This window comes from Apus apus, chromosome Z (genome assembly GCF_020740795.1).
Source record: "Apus apus isolate bApuApu2 chromosome Z, bApuApu2.pri.cur, whole genome shotgun sequence".
Taxonomy (NCBI): Eukaryota; Metazoa; Chordata; class Aves; order Apodiformes; family Apodidae; genus Apus; species Apus apus.
The window spans coordinates 20,582,426-20,600,218 of NC_067312.1; the positions used below are offsets into that span (position 1 = coordinate 20,582,426).

The window sequence follows — 17,793 nt, forward strand, 5'->3', positions numbered from 1 at the left end:
AAGGAAAAATAACATAATCAGATGGTTATTTAGGAGCTGAAACATGCTTCATGCATTTAGGAAAATCAAGTAAATGTAAGAAAATATTCACACCTATTAGTGTCATATGAATTAAGGTAAGTGCTACTCAATGCTTCTGCCTTACATGAGAGCTGTCTGACCAGCAGATCCTGTTCCATCTGCAGTATTTTAATTGGCAATTATGAGTTCCAGGTATTGCCACATTTCAGTTTATCAGATGGAAAACACAACATTAAATTCAATAGCAGAGACTAGAGTGCTTCTAATTTGGAAAACAAAAACAAAAACACCACCCCCCAAAAAAAAAAACCAACACATCACAACAAACCAAACCAACAACGCAAACAAACAAACAAACAAAAAAGAACAACCAACTAACAAATAAACAAAGAAAAAAATCACAAAGCAAAACAAGGGATCCTGATGCACTGTTCCACAGGCATGCATTCTGCTTCGGAAAGGAACAAGCTTCAGTCAGGTAGTTATCTCTCTTGTGCTCTGTACACATAACATGGTCATACACAGAAACAGAGAATTCACCATTTAAGAACCTGGAAGATCAATAACTCCCTGTGCTTTCTCTGCAGGTGAAAGTCTTCTCACAGGAGGTCTGATGTGGGCTAAATATAATTCCTGACAAAACAAGTGGATAGAAAGTCACTGAAGAGTGCCAACTTGCCCAAGTGCTTTAGTTTGGTGATAGCAGCAAGAGCTGTAGGTGCATAGTCATGTCTGGAAAGAGCTTGGGGAAGAAAAAGATGCCTCCAGATGAAGTGTCATGAGGACACTGGAATATCTGGTGTGGTTCCCTACCCAACAACTGCAGATTAGGTTGTATTCACAGCACAACTCATAGCGTATATTAGAGTTATACAGATTAGCTTGAGCTAGAGCTGTTTGTATTTATATTTACTTGTATTTGGCTTTTTGCTTCACCTGGATCTGTTGGAATAAAATAAAAATAATAATTAAAAAAATGGCCTCCCATTCTCCATTTAAAGGCAGTTATATCCCACATAAGTTGTTTTGCTTTCTTCCAGTTCAGGTTTCTTCACTAGCTAAATAACTTTAGCTGGTATTAACAGGAATTTATCTCATCCTGCTTGGGAGAAACGATGAGATATTCTTAGGATATGCTGTTGTTTGTTCTGCTGTGTCATTTTGGTTTTACAGCTTCAACAGAAATTTGTACCAAAGCCTGTGAAAGCTAAGCCACTATAGAGCAGAGTATTGACTGAAAAAGTTGCAAAGGTAAAATAAATAAAGGAAAGCTGAACTCATGTAGACAAACAATAAAGTAAGTATTGTGTATTCAGCTCCTTTTTGGCAAACTTCTGTTAGTTTTCTCACTTTAATGTTATATGTATAAACACACACATACATGCGAGTGTGTCTGTGCACATCTTATATATAATGCATGTGTATGTAATGATTGGCTGCATGAGTATGTTGATGGGAAGCATCTGTCTCTTCCTACTGCTGAGAGCCCCAGTTTCTTCAGTTGCCCAGATGCTTCAGGCAGCTTGCCTGAAGGACTTTCTAACCTCCTAGAAAGTCAGGAATCCTGAGGATTATAAAACTTATAACACATTTATGAAAAAATATATAACATTTTAATTTCATTATCTAAAGAAAAAAAAAAAGTTCTTCCAAAGAAAATTGCGTAAAACTGTCTACTCATCACAAGGGATATTTTTTTTTTCTTTAGAAATGCAAAATTTCCAATGAGATTGAAATTCTACCTCTTGCAAGGATCCCTATTGCCTTCACTCAATACTGTGCCCTTAACTTCTCTCAGAGGAAAGACAATGGTCAGGCATGGAACAAGAGGAAAAGTACATAGTAATGGAAGTGAGACAAAGTTAAAAGCACAGACTACATAGTCTGGCCAGAACAGGCACTACCAGCTTTTTAACAGAATAGGAGGTTATTGCTCATGTCTCAAAATAAGTCATTCAGCAAATCTGTCAAACTACATCAGAAATGGGATATAGAATAATAATGGAAATATTATAGGGGAAATGTTATTAAAATTATATTTCAATGAGAATATGAATGTTTTAATTGATCTAGACCAAGTGTCCTCATCAGAAGCTCTGGGTTTACTTCTAGTCACTGCATTAGAAGGAATACTGCAATAGGAGAAGGAATTAAGAGATCTACAACATGAATGATATGATCACAAAATTTTTCCATATAAAAAGAGGCACTGAAAATACAGATTAGTTGGAAAGCTGATGAGCAAGCATGGCATTCAAATATATAAAACAGCTGCTAACCCTTTAGCAACAACAGCTCATAATGCTACTTAAAACATAACAAGGCAAAACAAAACAGAATTAAAAAAATCCTGCACATCACAGGGAGCTCACCTGTGGAAGTGAGTGTCTAAAGATACTGCTGAAGCCAAAAATTCAGCAAGTCTTTCATTAAAACATGATGAGAAAAATAAAAGTCAGACTTGTTAAGCAACACAGTAAGGAATGCTCTGGAGTAATCATACATAGTGAACTAGTGAAGCTATTGAGGAGATTCTTCCTCAAGGAAGATTATGCTGTAGCCACCAACTTTTTAAATGTTATCTCTTTAGCTGCTGGCTGCAGTTACAGACCAGGAACTTGATTAATTGGCATGGACCACACCTGCAATGAAATACAGCAACAACCCAACAGCTAAGGACACAAGACTGGTGTGAGTTTCTGGACCCTTAACATGAGCAGGAGTTGTTTTTTTGGTGTTCTTTTTCGGTTGTTTTTTCTTTTTTGCCTTTTGTTGTTGTTTTGTTTGCTTGTTTGTTTTTTCCCTCTCCCCTTCATTTCCTTTTTTCCTTTTCTGCCTAATGAAGAAAAACACACGAAAGCCTCAAATTACTTTTCAGCATTTTGCAGAAGTTTCAATTAGCACTCACACATGGCTTTAATAGAGACAATGAAAGATAAAATGACCTGTAGATATTAGTTATCTGTGGGGCTCAGAAAAAAATTGTATTTACCAGTTCCAATGTAAATTTCTAGTTATTTCAATTTCCTTTGCAATAAAAAGAAATAAATTTATTCAGATCCATAATGGACATAGACAACAGTGGAATTATATAAACATTGGTGGATTACCCATGTACCACTTTTGTTTAATGCAGTATCTAGAAATTAATTACAACATTTTGACACAGTACACGCTGAACTAACGTCAGCTTGTTCCTGATGTATTTGATATACGATTGAATGATAGATCTATTTATAATGCTCCTAGAATTTGTTATACATCAGGGAATTGCAAGTCAGATAGTCCTGATATGAATGCAAATATCCATGGACATCTAAAATTTGTAAATTAACTGTGTATTTCCTGGTGTGGTGTAATCTTTTTCTGCATCCCAAGAGATGCTAATGTCTGCTCCCAACCTAACTGGGAAGGCCAGCTTTGTGTGGGGATTGTTTCAGCCACAAACATGAAGTCCAGCCATTTATTTATTGTAAACTGTAGCAACATTAGTCTTCACAATTCAGTTCACTGTGTATAAAAGAACATTTCCTGACAGTATTTCATAGAGGTTCTGACTTAGACTGCTAGAACTTAAGTGTAAAGCAGAAGAAACTTACAGGTAAAAGAGCTACAGATATACTTCAGATTTCCATTTCTTTCATCTTAACTAAATCACTTCCAGCACAGTAGCAGGAACAACAAAATCCCACTAAGTACTTGGGTAATGCTTGGGAAGCAGCAATAAGTAACAGTGACAGATGCAACCTGTTACATTGTGACAGACTCGCTCAATCCAGCAGTGTGAGGATCAACTACACCTGTGAAATTTGAGCAAAAGCTGTCACTTTTGATCATGCTACTTGTCTTCTGTTGTTTTGTTGGCATTTTTTTCCTGCTGTTGGAGACCTATGGATGAAGATTTTACTTTCTGAGGTTTCAGGAAATGGTATGGAGGCTCTAAATTTATTCATTACCAGGGCACTTCTGCCAAGGATGTAAGTCTGCAGCAACACCAAGAGTCAAATATGATTCACTTTCACCCACTTGCCTACTGCTACTTAACCTGACTAGCAATATGCCTTACTATTTTGCCACTTTTTCCCAAGGTTTTAAATTAACATAAGCAAATGTCTGAATTGCGTATTATGAAATTTTGGCATGCAGATTTTTCTAAAATAAGTCTGAGACTCAAAAAATCATTTGAGCAGTGACACGGCACACTCTGAATTATGGAATTGTTGAGCTGAATATGAAATCAACTGTGTGACATCACGTTCATTAGAGAAGTCCACACTTACTCATTCGAGTACTTTATATTCCAAACAATGCTGAATGACTAGTCAAAAAGAACAAAACTAGTTCCAGTATGCTGACACTCTAATCCATAATACATAAAATAATCTGGTTTCTATTCCCATTTCATAACAAAGAAGTTGGAATATCACAATCTACTCACTAAAAAAGCTTTGACATCTTTAAGAAATCTCCTTAGAGAAGAGATTCCTGAAAATTACTTTTTCAGAGACAGATACTACTTTCCAGCCCAGCTCCCAAGAGTTTAGTGGCTTGGAATAAAATTATCTGGATCTGCCTCCTCATGTACGACTGCCACAAGCAGCTGGCTGCTGAACTGGTGTTGGCAGTAGCTTCAGCCACATGACTATTCCTCTAGTCCAGGGAAATATGCCAGATGGCAGCCAAAGAAGAAAAACAGAAAGAAAGCAGAGGAAGGAACAAAAGAAGCTCACATAAAACAACAAAGAACCTTTTTTATTTTTCCATATGAAGCTTTAAGTTAATGATTACTGTCTCAGAAAGTGTACCTTCATTGTTACCAAATGAAGATGTAGTTATAATACTGTAATAACGTTACAGATGTATTCATTCTCAGATTATTCAATTTAACACATACTAGTGCCAGTGCCATTTCTCCATACACCCATTTTATTTTGGAGCTTACAGTGTCTACAGAATTGCATCCACAAACACGTTTTCCTAAGCAGATTTTCATTCTCCGTTATTCACAAATCCTTCCTTGTAGAAAAAAGACTTAATGACCAACTGGAAAATAATGGCAGATCCTGCTGCCTCTGGAAAAAAAAAATTTAAGTGGCCATGAAGACCTGTCTTTAAGAGGGTAGGTGGTGTGAGTGTTAAACACCTAGCAGGATTGAGTGTCATGTAACATGCTCTTATTCATATATCTCAATTGGGTGCAGGAAATTTTGATAGGTGCTTTATTTCTTCATCCATGTGTGACAGGATTGAGATGTGATGAAGAAGGCTTCTGTCTCCACCTGTTCTTCAGAGGTCTCAGGAAGCTCTGAAGCATAACTGTGTGACTATTAAAACTCAGTATTTAGAGTCATATCTACTGCTATTTCCTTGATCAAATCTAAAGGCAGCAGGGAACACAATTCCTGTCTGCATTTCAGGAAATTAGGTATGCTTCAGTTCAGAGAGACTCAAGGCTTTAAAAAGGAAAGGAAAGAAGATAGAAAATATAGAAAAGGAAAGAAAAAAAAAAAAGGGGGGGAAGGGGAGGGGGAGGGCAGGGGGTGGGAGGGAAGAGGTGAGTTTGTCTAAAATGTTTAGTTTCTATTGTCTAGAAGAATGTTAATCTGCCAGACAACAACATGGGCACACCTCCCTACAAAACTAAACAAGCCTCCTCCATCTCCAGTGTGCAAAAATACACTGAAATTGTGAAATGGTTTGTTGGTCTCCTGAATTTCCTTATCTTTGAAGCACCCACTCCTAGCCTTGGCTCTTCTTCTAATGCTGTGAATACCTGAACTTCTGATGTCTACTGCATCATAAGCAAATCTCTAGCAGTTTCCTTTCCTGCTTTTTTTTTGTTCAGCACAATTTGGTGAGGCTTTAAGCTATGATTTATTTGATGGGAAGGGCAGAGGAGGAGGAGCTTCAAGTGACTGCATTGCATTTCAGCTCTTCCTAGAAAAATTTCATTGTCTCAGGGCATATTTTTTTCCTACTCTGGAAAATCTTGCATTACCCTGGATCTTCCACTACCTTCTGAAAGATGCAAACCCCAGCACTTACTGATAAGCAAAGAAGTTAAAACCACAATTTGGCTATAATGGTGCATCAATGTATCATAGACCCTCCCAGAAATTAAATATGTAAATTCAAACATAATAGTTAATTTAATCAATAGATTGTGAGTATCCCACATAAGAAACTATCTTTTTGCCCAAAATGTAGCAAAAGCAATTTTAAAAACAAGGCCAACTTTACAATTTTAATTAAGATTATGAAGCAAAAGAGCATGGAGCATGGTTTGCTAAACAATGTTCATAATGGAAAGCCTGTACGGTACTATCAGGTGTTCAGTTTTAGAAACCAAAGCCTCTTGACATGAGATAGTTGAGTGATGTGAACAGAACTGGCAGTTGACATAAACAAGGTTATTATATTACATAGGGACTTGGTACTGTAAAATTTTATAGTAGATATCTAAATATAACCTACAGTGTGAATGGAGCCATGGCAGTGATATGACAATATGTATATTAAGGATTTTTAATCTTCTTCTCTGTCAAAACTTATAGTTAAGTAGTAACAACAAAAATGGCTCATGTTCAATAATACACCTATGACTCAGTTTTCTAAAATTATCTTCAACCTCAGGCTAATTCTTCAAAAACTCTGAAAAGCAAATATATATAACACTTTGTCTACAGTAAGATAAAAGTAATTCACACTTCTGGACTTCAAATAAGAGTTCCTTGCTTTTTATTTTTTTAAACAACTTTTAAGACATTTTCACTTTTTAAGATTGAGAAATTAGACAATGTGCTATATTTACATAAGTTAATAATCCAAATACTCAGTTCCTATATTAGCATGCTACTTGAAATATTTTTTTATTTTTGCTTCTGAAATATTGATAAATTTGTAAAAGAAACATGAGTAGCTGTATTTAAACAAAAAATATTCCATGATAAGAAGACTGTCTTAAGAGAATGAAAAAATGAATTGTATTATTTAGTTTTGAACTTCTAGAAACTGCTATAGTTCCCATCTTTTTATTTCTATTCAAATCCCTTTATTTGATTGTTGGTTTTTGTTTTGTTTTGTTTGTGTGTTTTTTATTTTTTGGTTGGTTGTTCTATTTTTATTTGCTTGTTTAGGTTTTGGGGTTTTTTTGCCATAAAAAGACTCTCTGTATGAACAAACAAGTTTTTGCAAAAGAAAGCATTGGGAGAAATTGGACTGTACCTAGCTCTTTTTTTTTTTTTTTTTTTCCTAAAGAAACCATTCTGCTTCTTGGGCATTTGATACTGTACATGTGTGCAAATAAATGTGACTGCTGCATCAATTAATCTTAAAAAAAAGTTATCATTAAAATGATACACAGTATATTCTCCAATACTTTAAATACAGATGGGAGGATTTTTTCTTAAGAATTTCATACTTGAACATTTATATTGCACCAATTATGGAAAAAAGCAAGGAAGTTGGAAAACAAGTACTAGTTCAATTGCAAAAAGCAGCACAATATATAAAGAAAAGCATACTTTGCTACTGTTACTTTAAATAACAGATAAGGAAAAATAGAATCTTTATGTTTTCCTCATTCATTATACTTTTAAAATGTTGAAGACAAAAATAGTTAACAAACATGGTTTTCTTGTTATGCAAAATCCCCTTGACTATAAATATTAATTCATATATGGAATGCTGTATCAGTATGTCACATTAGTAACTAAATATATTTATTTATAGTAAGTACTGATAACATTTATAATTAATATTTTTATAAGAACACTGACATAAATGTTAATCTACTTTTTCCCTGACTTGGAGCCTTAAAAATATTTAAAAATATTATTTGTTTGAAAAGTACCATTTCATAAACCTCTACAGTCAGTTATTAATAACATTTTCCAGTCACATCAAAACATTATTTTCCTGATAAACATGTTCAGCAAAGCCTTAATGAGTTCAAAAGAGTCACAATTAACACCAGACATTTCCAGAATTGTATATAATATAGTCCCATATCGGAATAAAAGACAGCTACTGCTGCAACTATTACCACTGTCAATTATACCATAAGCTATTAGAAGAGATACCTGTAGGACTTCAAAAAGCGAAATCTCATCTTATTTCTTGCAGGTGGACGAGGGTAATAGCCTCCAAAAGGATCCCACATAAAGGCCATTAGCAAAATTAATTGTAAGATTGTCTAAAAAAACTTATCCCTGAGGGGAAGCAGGACACTCGTGCTTGAGGCGCCCTGCACTACTCATGAACTTGTAACTGTGTAAGGGAACGTCCTTTTCCTACGGTATGCTTTGGCAGTAATGTGGCTGGCTGTGAGCACAGGCTAGAAGGGATAACTGGGATTTCCTGATGCATGAGACTTGCCCTTTACATTAAACTTTCCTATATTCAGGGCTCTTATCTCATTATTCAAGTGAAAACTCTTATAGTAAACCCTTGGATAGTTATAGCAGCTACTGAAGAGTACAGAATGGTAGAACCATGGGAGACCAGAAACAGTCAGTGCTCTGATTATTCACTGCTACCCAGACAAAGGTCTTCAAACTCTTAACAGTCTGTTGATATTATTTTTAACATGGATTATATTTGAACAATCTGTTTAGTCTGGCATCAGACAGCTAAAGATTATGCACAAAAAACCCCCATATCCTCAAAAACAATCCCAAATAAAAATCAACTCCATCCGACAAATTGTCCCCCCCCGAACCTAAGGTGCTAGTAACCGGGGAGTAAAACTTCTATTGAAAACATGCCTGCAAACTTCTCAATTGCCTCTTTGTCTAATTCTTAACTCTCTTCAACTGAGTCTTCCTTCCTCACACTTTCTAAAGAGAAGCAGTTTATAAAATTAAGTAGCTTTTCTGAAATGGCTTAATCATCTATAGCAGATCAGCCACTCTAAGAAGAGTCTCAGACTGGTGGATAATTTTCAGGCCTCTTGGCAGCTTCTCTCAAAGACAGAACTCACTGACTTTGAGAAATGAACTCAAGTTCTCTGCTGCCTCGGGTAATTTCGATTAAGTGACTTTTTGTTGGTTTTTTTGCTGGTTCAGGTTTTGGTTTTGGTTTGATTTTGGTTTGGTTTTCCAGGTTCTTTCACTTGGTTAGTTTTGGGTTTTTTAATTATTCTTTTTAATTCTAGCCCAGATTCTCAGATAAAATTGTTTCAGCCTAGCATTAACAGTGTTGAAGGCAAACAACAGACTCAATTCAATTCTGACACCTGAGGTCATGTAAGCAAGGCCACTAGTATTTCCTCTACCAACTTCCAACGTGGTTGTGATATTTGAAACAAAGCTAACCCATATATTTTTATTTATAAGAGAGGTGATGGAGGAGAAATTTGAGTATTCATCTGGAGGTACATTTTAAAAACGACAGTTTAGGATTACTCAGGGCTGTACTGAAAAAGGTCAGAGAATTAGAAAAAATATCATCCCAGGGATATATCATGTCTATCCATTAATTACCTAATAAAATGTACTATTTTCATTGTCAAGGGTACTATGAGAAACAACACTCCTCAGAAAAAAAAACCAACAAACATATACTATAAATTGTTGTATTTAGTTTTTTGGAAGGACCATGTTTTTCTGTTACACTGACAAACGCACTACAGGGCAAACCAACACTAAATCTCTTCGAATATGAAATAAGTTTTGAATATATGGGATTGATAGATGAAATCACTGTTTCCAGGCCAAAAGTCACTCTCTTTTTGAGCAGTTTAATATATATAGTATATAATGAAATTATAATAATAAAGCATGTAACTTCCACAGGAAAGGAATTGAGATAATTCCAGCAATGGTTAGTAAGGCATCATAATCTTCTTCACAATCATGGTATCATTAAAATCTGAGTGATTAATACATCACTTTAAAAATACCTGAGTGATAATACTGAATGTGAGCACTGCCAAAATCAATATTTCTCTTCTAGTAAATAAACCAGGGTAAGCCGCAATTTTTAAATTACATCCTAAATAACTTAATATCGCTATTGCCAGGTATGTTCCTTTTACACTTACAGTTTCTTAAAATGATTTTGTATAGCATATTAAGACAGCAGCAACTTTTTTTTTTTTTTTTTAAATAAAGAAAACTGGACCAAATATGCTAATTATGAGCTCTCTCTCCTCCTTGATGCCCTTTCACACTAAACCTGCTAACGCAGCCAATCACAATAAGGTCAAAGGCATAAGCTTCTTTTAAGATTATGAAAGACTAAATTTATACTTTAATATCAAAAACACTTATTGTCACTAGAGAGTGGCATGCAGTAGATCACTGTATCAAAACAAATCATGGTGTTTATGAAAATTTAAGGAAAGGAAGGAGCAAATAATTCTGTAATGCACCTTGACTTCTATAGCTTTTCCTGTCTTCTTCCATTTCAGACAAGGAGAAAACACTTTCTAGAAGCACTCAAGCAATAAAATTATTTGACATTAAGTTGTTATTTCTAGGCAGCGTTTTGTGGAAAGAACAGCTCAATAGTATGAGCAAACAAATATCTGGCTTTGTATAAAAGAAGTAAAATCAATCATTGCACTCAGTTATAATTCAGACCTTCTATGGAAATGCATACCTTATGCACTTAGGGTGCAATACCTTTGACTTTCTATGCAGTTTTATGATTGCAACATTTACTCTAAATTTTTGATGGTCTGGGCTATCAGCTTCACAATCCTAGCTGATTAGTGGCACCATTATAGTATGTTGTTATTAATGGCTTCAGGTTTACATTATTAATGGCTTTCAGGATATACAATGGGTGAATTATTAAGGAGACATTTCTCTTACTGTTCCCCCAGATTTGTAAACTACTGCTATTTTTTTAGAAGAGGTTAATTTAAACCAATACCTAAATAATATTTTTCATCATTAAAAACTGAAACTTGCATTAATAATGAACACACAAATACATATAAAATTAAGACTTTTTTTTTTTTTTTTTTTTTTTTTTTGTCTGTTGAAGTCAAGTAAGTGTAAAAGTTCTCGGTAGTAAGCAGGTCTGGTGATAAAGCATAAATATCTTTATAGACTCGGTTCACTTTTCCAGCTGTGTTCTGCTGCATTTTAGCACTCAAGGGACCGTTTCATCCCTAAATTCCTCTCTATGTATCCAAAGCTCAAAAAATTACAGACTTAACAGGACAGCGGCCACGAGGCTCAACAATAGCAGCAAAGGTGTTTTGCAGAGATCTCCACTTTATCCAGCTCCACTCTTTGTGTCACATGATGGGAACACACTACATCAACGAGATGTGTGACAGACCATGCTGTTCAAGAGAGCATATGACAGAACTATAGCTAGGACCTGGACATTACAATTCTTATAATAGTTTCTCTAAGTAGCCTCCCCCATACCTTGATCTTGTTGGCCAGGTGCTCCCTGCAACAAAAACCTAGGCCACCTGCATCAGCCATATTTGAGAGGTCTGAGAGGGTGTGGGGAGGGACACGGCACTGGAAACACCAGGGATGCAACCCAGACTACTGCCCCTTGAGCAGCATGGCAGAGTGGACACGAACGCTGCTTCCTGCTTCAACAGATAAGGTAGCAGTAGACATAGAGGTTATTACTTTGTAGGTTGTGTAAAGCAGTGGGGGTCTCCTGCATGCTCCTTTCATGGCTTCTGCATGGCACAGCTGTGCTCCTTCCTGGGACTTTTCCCACTCTGCCCTGCCTGCTGGTTGATTCTGTGCTGTGGTCTACTTTGAGAAAAAGGATGTTGCACTTACTATTGCAACAACAGCTATATATAACCTTTGGGTTTGATTTTTTTTTTTTTTAATGTTTATTTATCCACAACAGGAAACTCTGAAAGAGTTAAAACTGCGGTCTTTACAGTGGACAGAACAGTTTACACTAGAACACGGTATTTTAGAGATGCTTCTCTCAGAGTTGCTCCTTCTGTTTTCAAATACTGCCTGATGGTTGAGCTGGACATCTCCAAACAAAATGTCACTGAGTATTATGTAGCTAAATCAAATATTTACTCAGTATTCCAAAGAGTCAGCTTGCACAAACTGAATTCTAAATAGTTCAGTTATATTTATGCATACTTTATTACAGACAGGATACTTTTCAAGCTTTTTTGCCCCCTCTCTTGTCACTATCAATACAAGAATGAATGACAACTGACAAAACAAGAATTAGGAGTAAACTATTTGAATATAGAATAAACTTGCCAGGTAGCATAATAGTGTCTGGAGTTTCATACAGAGCTACCTCAACAAAAGTTTGTGCTAAAGGCTAAGAATACATGGGACCTAGAATTAAAGAAAATTATTTTCTACATTTCATTTAGCTGTTAGGTAACTTGAAGTTTAATTTTGTAAAATTTCTTTTAACTTGCATTTTTAATGTTATTTCTGTTCAGAATGCTATGCTTCCATGACACAGGTCTTTCTCCTGAAAAAATTATCCTGATTTCGAAATACACCTTTTTTACCTGATAAAAGAATCACCCCAGCAGAAAACACCTCAGCTAATTCCAACACTGAGTAATAAACTGGAAGTCTGAACTTTCAACCCCTCAGAAGGCAAGCACATTTTATTCAGTCTTTTACCTTTTCCATCACTCTGATATATTTTAACAGGCCAGAAAGTCTAAATATATTGTTTATGATACCAGTTTGGCCTTATTAATGTGTTCAATAAAAAAAAAAAAAAATCACAAATTATGTCAATGATGACAAAGTCTCAAGAAAAATGCATGTTCTGACTATATTTTGTTAAGCTTAAATAAGATTCTACCCAGGACTACTACTGCTTTTCAGTCCAAATTCATTATGACTAATGTTACTTAACAGCCTTTGTTGGCTTTAATGCTTAATTCTGCAGAACACATTCACCCATACATTGATTCTGTAAATAGGAAATAAAACAATTCTGAATACATAAAAAAAAATACCTGGGTATTGCTGTCTCAGTAACTTTATAATAATGTAATTTTTTGCTAGTGCAACTTCTACAGCTTACAATATAACCTGATTTGCAATGCACATATGAAGGGTTTTGTCTCATCAGTCATGAACTATTTGTGGCCTATATACATCTGTTGCATGGAAATTGTTATTAAATAGTTGTGACTAACTCAAGTGAGAGAAAGTTTGGTGCTCTGATCATTGGTACTAAACCCATGCTCTGTCAGAGGGGTTGGACTCGATCTTTCGAGGTCCCTTTCAACCCCTAGGATTCTGTGATTCTGTGAAGCAACAAACTCTCACTCAGAAACAAAAACAAATGTGTCTGTACTGGAAGCAAATCACGTGGAGAGCTGAAAGTATGTAAGATAAAAGAAGTGTGAAATTCTTTCCTAGAGGTTAAAGTACTAACACCAGAGAACAAGAAGAGTTATGTGAAAAATGACCCCCAATTCTCTCAGCCTGTCTTCATAGAATGGATTTAGCAGAGGCGAGGAATATCAGAGTGAAAGCCAGATGAGCTCTAAGCTCAGAAGAAGAGTTGGTTTAATCACGAAGGAGACAGGCTGAGAAAGCTGGCTTTGCTCAGCTTGAAGAGAAGGCTCTGAGACCTTAGAGCAACCTACTTATACCTGAAGGGGGCCTAGGGAAAGCTGGAAAGGACATTTTACAGCGACATGTAGTTATAGGATAAGGTATAACCATGTCAAACTGAGAGGGCAGATTTAAATTGGACATTTGGAAGAAATTCTTCACTATGAGGATGTTTGAGACACTGGAACAGGTTGCCCAGGGAGGTTGTGGATGCCCCCTCCCAGGAAGTGTTCACAGCCAGGTTGGATGTGGCTTGGAGCAAACTGGTTTAGCAGGAGGTGTACCCGCCCATGGCAGTGGGGTTGAAACTAGGTGATTTTAAGGTCCCTTTCGACCCAAATCATTCTATGATTCTATGAAAAGAGGGTGCTAGACTAGGCAGGAATGTTAAGGCTAGCGAACTATGTGTAGTCAAGTTTTCTACGGATTTTGCATCAAGAGACTTTAATGAGCAGATTTTCCTCTGAATTCACTGGCAACTCATGCAACCTGTAAAGGGCAGATGTTATCCTTGGTACAAAATTATATGTTAATGTGTGGCTGTTACACGAGCATTGCATATTGATCTGCAGCTTAAGGAGTTATGAACTACAAAATTCTGTAACAGCCACAATTAAAAGTATTGTTTTAAAAAGGTAGCCAGATTAAATAACATGTAATAAATGCTCTTATTCCTGGCAATGTTCCAATAAATTGTACTATCTCTGTTTAGATAAAATTAAAAAAAAAATCTGAAAAAAAAAAAAAGAGATACTATCCTAATATATGTTGTAGTTATTATTTTTTCTAAATCATTGCTTAAATCAAAGTTCTTCTATCTCTTCTATTTATCTATTCTTTCAAAGGATGCTGATTTACTTCAAGGACAAATAGCATCTCAAGAATTACTTAGGAACCTAATTTTAGTACAAATGAAATTGAAGACCTTGTGTAAATGATTACCAGACATTTTTGACTCACGTTTGGCACTGGCTTATTGAAAGGGGATTTCACAAATAAGCAAAAAAAATATATATTCAGAATATTACCTAGAAAAGTTTTCAATTGTTCCAAAAAAGACCTGTCAGAGAACCATGAGTTAGAGTCAGTGCTTGCCTCGAACACTTTCAATCCTAAGTTTATGGTGGGATTTCAAGGACTATTTGGCAGGAACACATTCTACTTCTAGCTGATTGCAACAGAACTGGTATTAGAGTCACTTAGACCAGGCTAATTTGAGAAGTCCTGCCTTAGGACAAGAGCAAAATGTGAGTGCTTTGGACAGTACTGAAATGAAAAAGGAACAAGCTAAGTTTATAGTCTGCATTTTAATTTACAGAATTTACTGTTAACATATGTAAGAAATCCTGCTTGCAACATGTATAATATTAAGCAATCATTTGTAAAGACAGATATAAAGATTTTCCCTCTAAGAAAAATATACCCTGTAAAAATGAGCAAAGTGAAATGGTAGCCAAATGGCAGACAAAAAACACTAGAAAAACCCATGGGAGTTGCCTGCAAGAAAAGACTGGAGACACTCTCTTGTCTAAAATATATAAACATTGATTTAAAATGCAGTCTTCCCAGGAAGTGCTAAGATTTTCCTGAATAAATTCACTGAACCAATACATTATGCATTTTGTATTAAAAAATAATATCATTTGTGAAAATTCTCATTAAAATATCACCTTTAATATCTATTTTGTTTTGTTTGGCTTTTTTTGTTGTTGTTTTTGCCACCAGGTCACTAAAAAGCAAATTATCCATCTAGAAGTAAAAATTGTTTATCCATTTAATAAAAATGGAAGCTGAAGTATGGAACTTCACTGATTTAACCTAAATCAAAAAGGAAATCAGTACCGGAACTGGGACTAGAACCTTACTTAACAGGTTACTCCAATGTAATAAAAATTTGTGATAACATAATCTGCATCTTTAGACAAGGAATTCCACTCCTGGTAGAAAGAAGAGTATTATAGTACTTGTTTATTATTTCTTCAATATATTTATCCACAATAATTTCCTCTTCATTTCTTTGAACTCTGATTGTAAGTCATTCCTTTAGCTTCAGTGACTTCTTAATTTTGCACAAACAAAAACATCTCACAGTCTTAACAGAACAATTTGCGACAGTTTTATTTAGATTTTATATAGAAAGTACTATCATAAAGCTCTTAACAAAAATAATGAGAATTAAAATATGGAAGAGGATAAAATAAAGGGGGAATGCTTGGATTTGCGAGTTACACTGAAAGCTGAACAGGTCTGAAAAGAAAAAAAAAAAAGCAGAAAAGTAATATTAGACCATTTGCTGATGCAGGTGACTGAGGAAAATTCACTACAATCACAGAATCACAGTTTGGTAGGGGTTGGAAGGGACCTCTGGAGGTCATCTAGTCCAACCCTCCTGCTAGAGCAGGAGCCCCTAGAGCAGATTACACAGGAACATGTCCAGGCAGATTTGGAATGTCTCCAAGGATGGACACTCCACAATCTAACTGTGCAGCTTATTCCCATGCTCTGTTACCCTCAGAGTCAAGAAATATTTTCTCATATTCAGGTTAAATCTCCTGTTTACTGATTTGTGGCCACTACTGCTTGCTCTGTCACTGGACACCACTGAGAAGAGTCTGGCACCCTGACACTTGACACCTGCTCTTTAGGTATTCATAAACATTGATGACATCCCCCCTTCAGCCTCCTTTTCTGCAGATTAAACAGACTCAGCTCTCCTAGCCTCTCCTCACAGGGCAGATGCTTCTTTCCCTTAATCATCTTAGTGGCGCTGTGCTGGACTCTCTTCAATAGTTCCTTGTCCTTCTTGAACTGGGCAGCCCAGAACAGCACACAATACTCCAGCCGAGGTCTCACCAGGGCAGAGTAGAGGGTGAGGATGACCTTTCTCTTTATCTGCTCGCTACACACTTCTTAATGCCCCCCAGGATGGCATTTGCATTCTTGGCTTCAATAGCACTATGTTGGCTCAATGTCAGCCTGCTGTCCACCATGACTCCCAGGTCTTTTTCCCCAGAGCTGCTTTCCAGCAGGTCAACCCCCAACCTGTACTGGGACATGGGGTTGTTCTTCCCCAGGGGGAGTACTCTACACTGAATTTCATTAAGTTTTCCCTGCCCAATTCTCCAGCCTGTTCAGGTCACTCTAGACAACAGCACAGCCCTCTAGCATGTCAGCCACCTCTCCCAGTTTTGCATCATCCTTGAACTTGCTAATGATACACCCTATCCCTTCATCATAGTCATTGATATTGAACAGGGCTAGACCCAGTACTGACCCCTGAAGGACTTTACTAATCACGGGCCTCTAGCTGGGCTTGGTCCCACTGACCAAAACTCTGGGGTCTGTTCTTCAGCCAATCCCTCTCACTACCCAATCGTCCAATCCACACTTCTCAAGTTTGGTTGTGGGAGGCTATGGGAGACAGTGTTGAAAGCCTTGTTGAGAGCAAGGTAGACCATGTCAACTGCCTCATCGATCCATCTAGTTATGCCATCATAAAAAGTTATCAGATTGGTCGTGTGACTTCCCCTTGGGGAATCTATGCTGACTACTTGTGATAACCCTCTTCTCCTCAATGTGCTTTGAGATGGAACTAAGCATAAGCTGTTCCATCACCTTTCCAGGGATAGAGGTAAGGCTGACTGGCCTATAGTTACCCAGGTCTAACAAATTTACTGAAGATTTCTTGACTGAATTAAAAAATGATATGATACTACAGTGAAATAGTTTTGGTTACTTCATGTTTAAAGAACATCAAAACTAGAAATAAAACTATAAAGTTATCAAGCTACATGGTCTTGGACCACCTTCTCCAGGTGGCCCTGCTTGAACACGGGGGTTAGACTAGAGTACTTCTAAAGATGCCTACCTGCCTGAATAATTCTGTGATACTATGACCTAGACATGCTGGAGAGTTGGGTGGGGAGAAACTTGATGAAATTCAACAAGGGCAAGTGTAGAGTCCTGCATCTGGGGAAGAACAACCCCATGTACCAGTACAGGCTGGAGGCTCGCCTGCTGGAGAGCAGTGCAGGAGAAAGGGACCTGGGGGTCCTGGTGGACAGGAGGATGACCATGAGCCAGCAATGTGCCCTTGTAGCCAAGAAGGCCAATGGCATCCTGGGGTGCATTAGAAAGGGTGTGGATAGTAGGTCAAGGGAGGTTCTCCTCCCCCTCTATTCTGCCTTGGTGAGGTCACATCTGGAATATTGTGTCCAGTTCTGGGCCCCTA

General features: G+C 36.7%; 1 protein-coding gene across 12 annotated transcripts in view; it reads right to left on the reverse strand.

The window, feature by feature from the left end:
* PDE4D (phosphodiesterase 4D) overlaps nucleotides 1–17,793 on the reverse strand; it is a 550,182-nt gene that overhangs the window by 163,220 nt on the left and 369,169 nt on the right. Inside the window, exon 1 of one of the 12 annotated variants that reach the window (XM_051642412.1) lies at nucleotides 8,103–8,219. The exons of the other annotated variants lie outside the window; for them this stretch is intronic. Coding sequence (XP_051498372.1) covers nucleotides 8,103–8,191 — 89 coding nt within the window. The 5' untranslated portion in view covers nucleotides 8,192–8,219. Of the gene's footprint in view, nucleotides 1–8,102; nucleotides 8,220–17,793 lie in introns of those variants that run through there. 12 annotated transcript variants of the gene reach the window in all.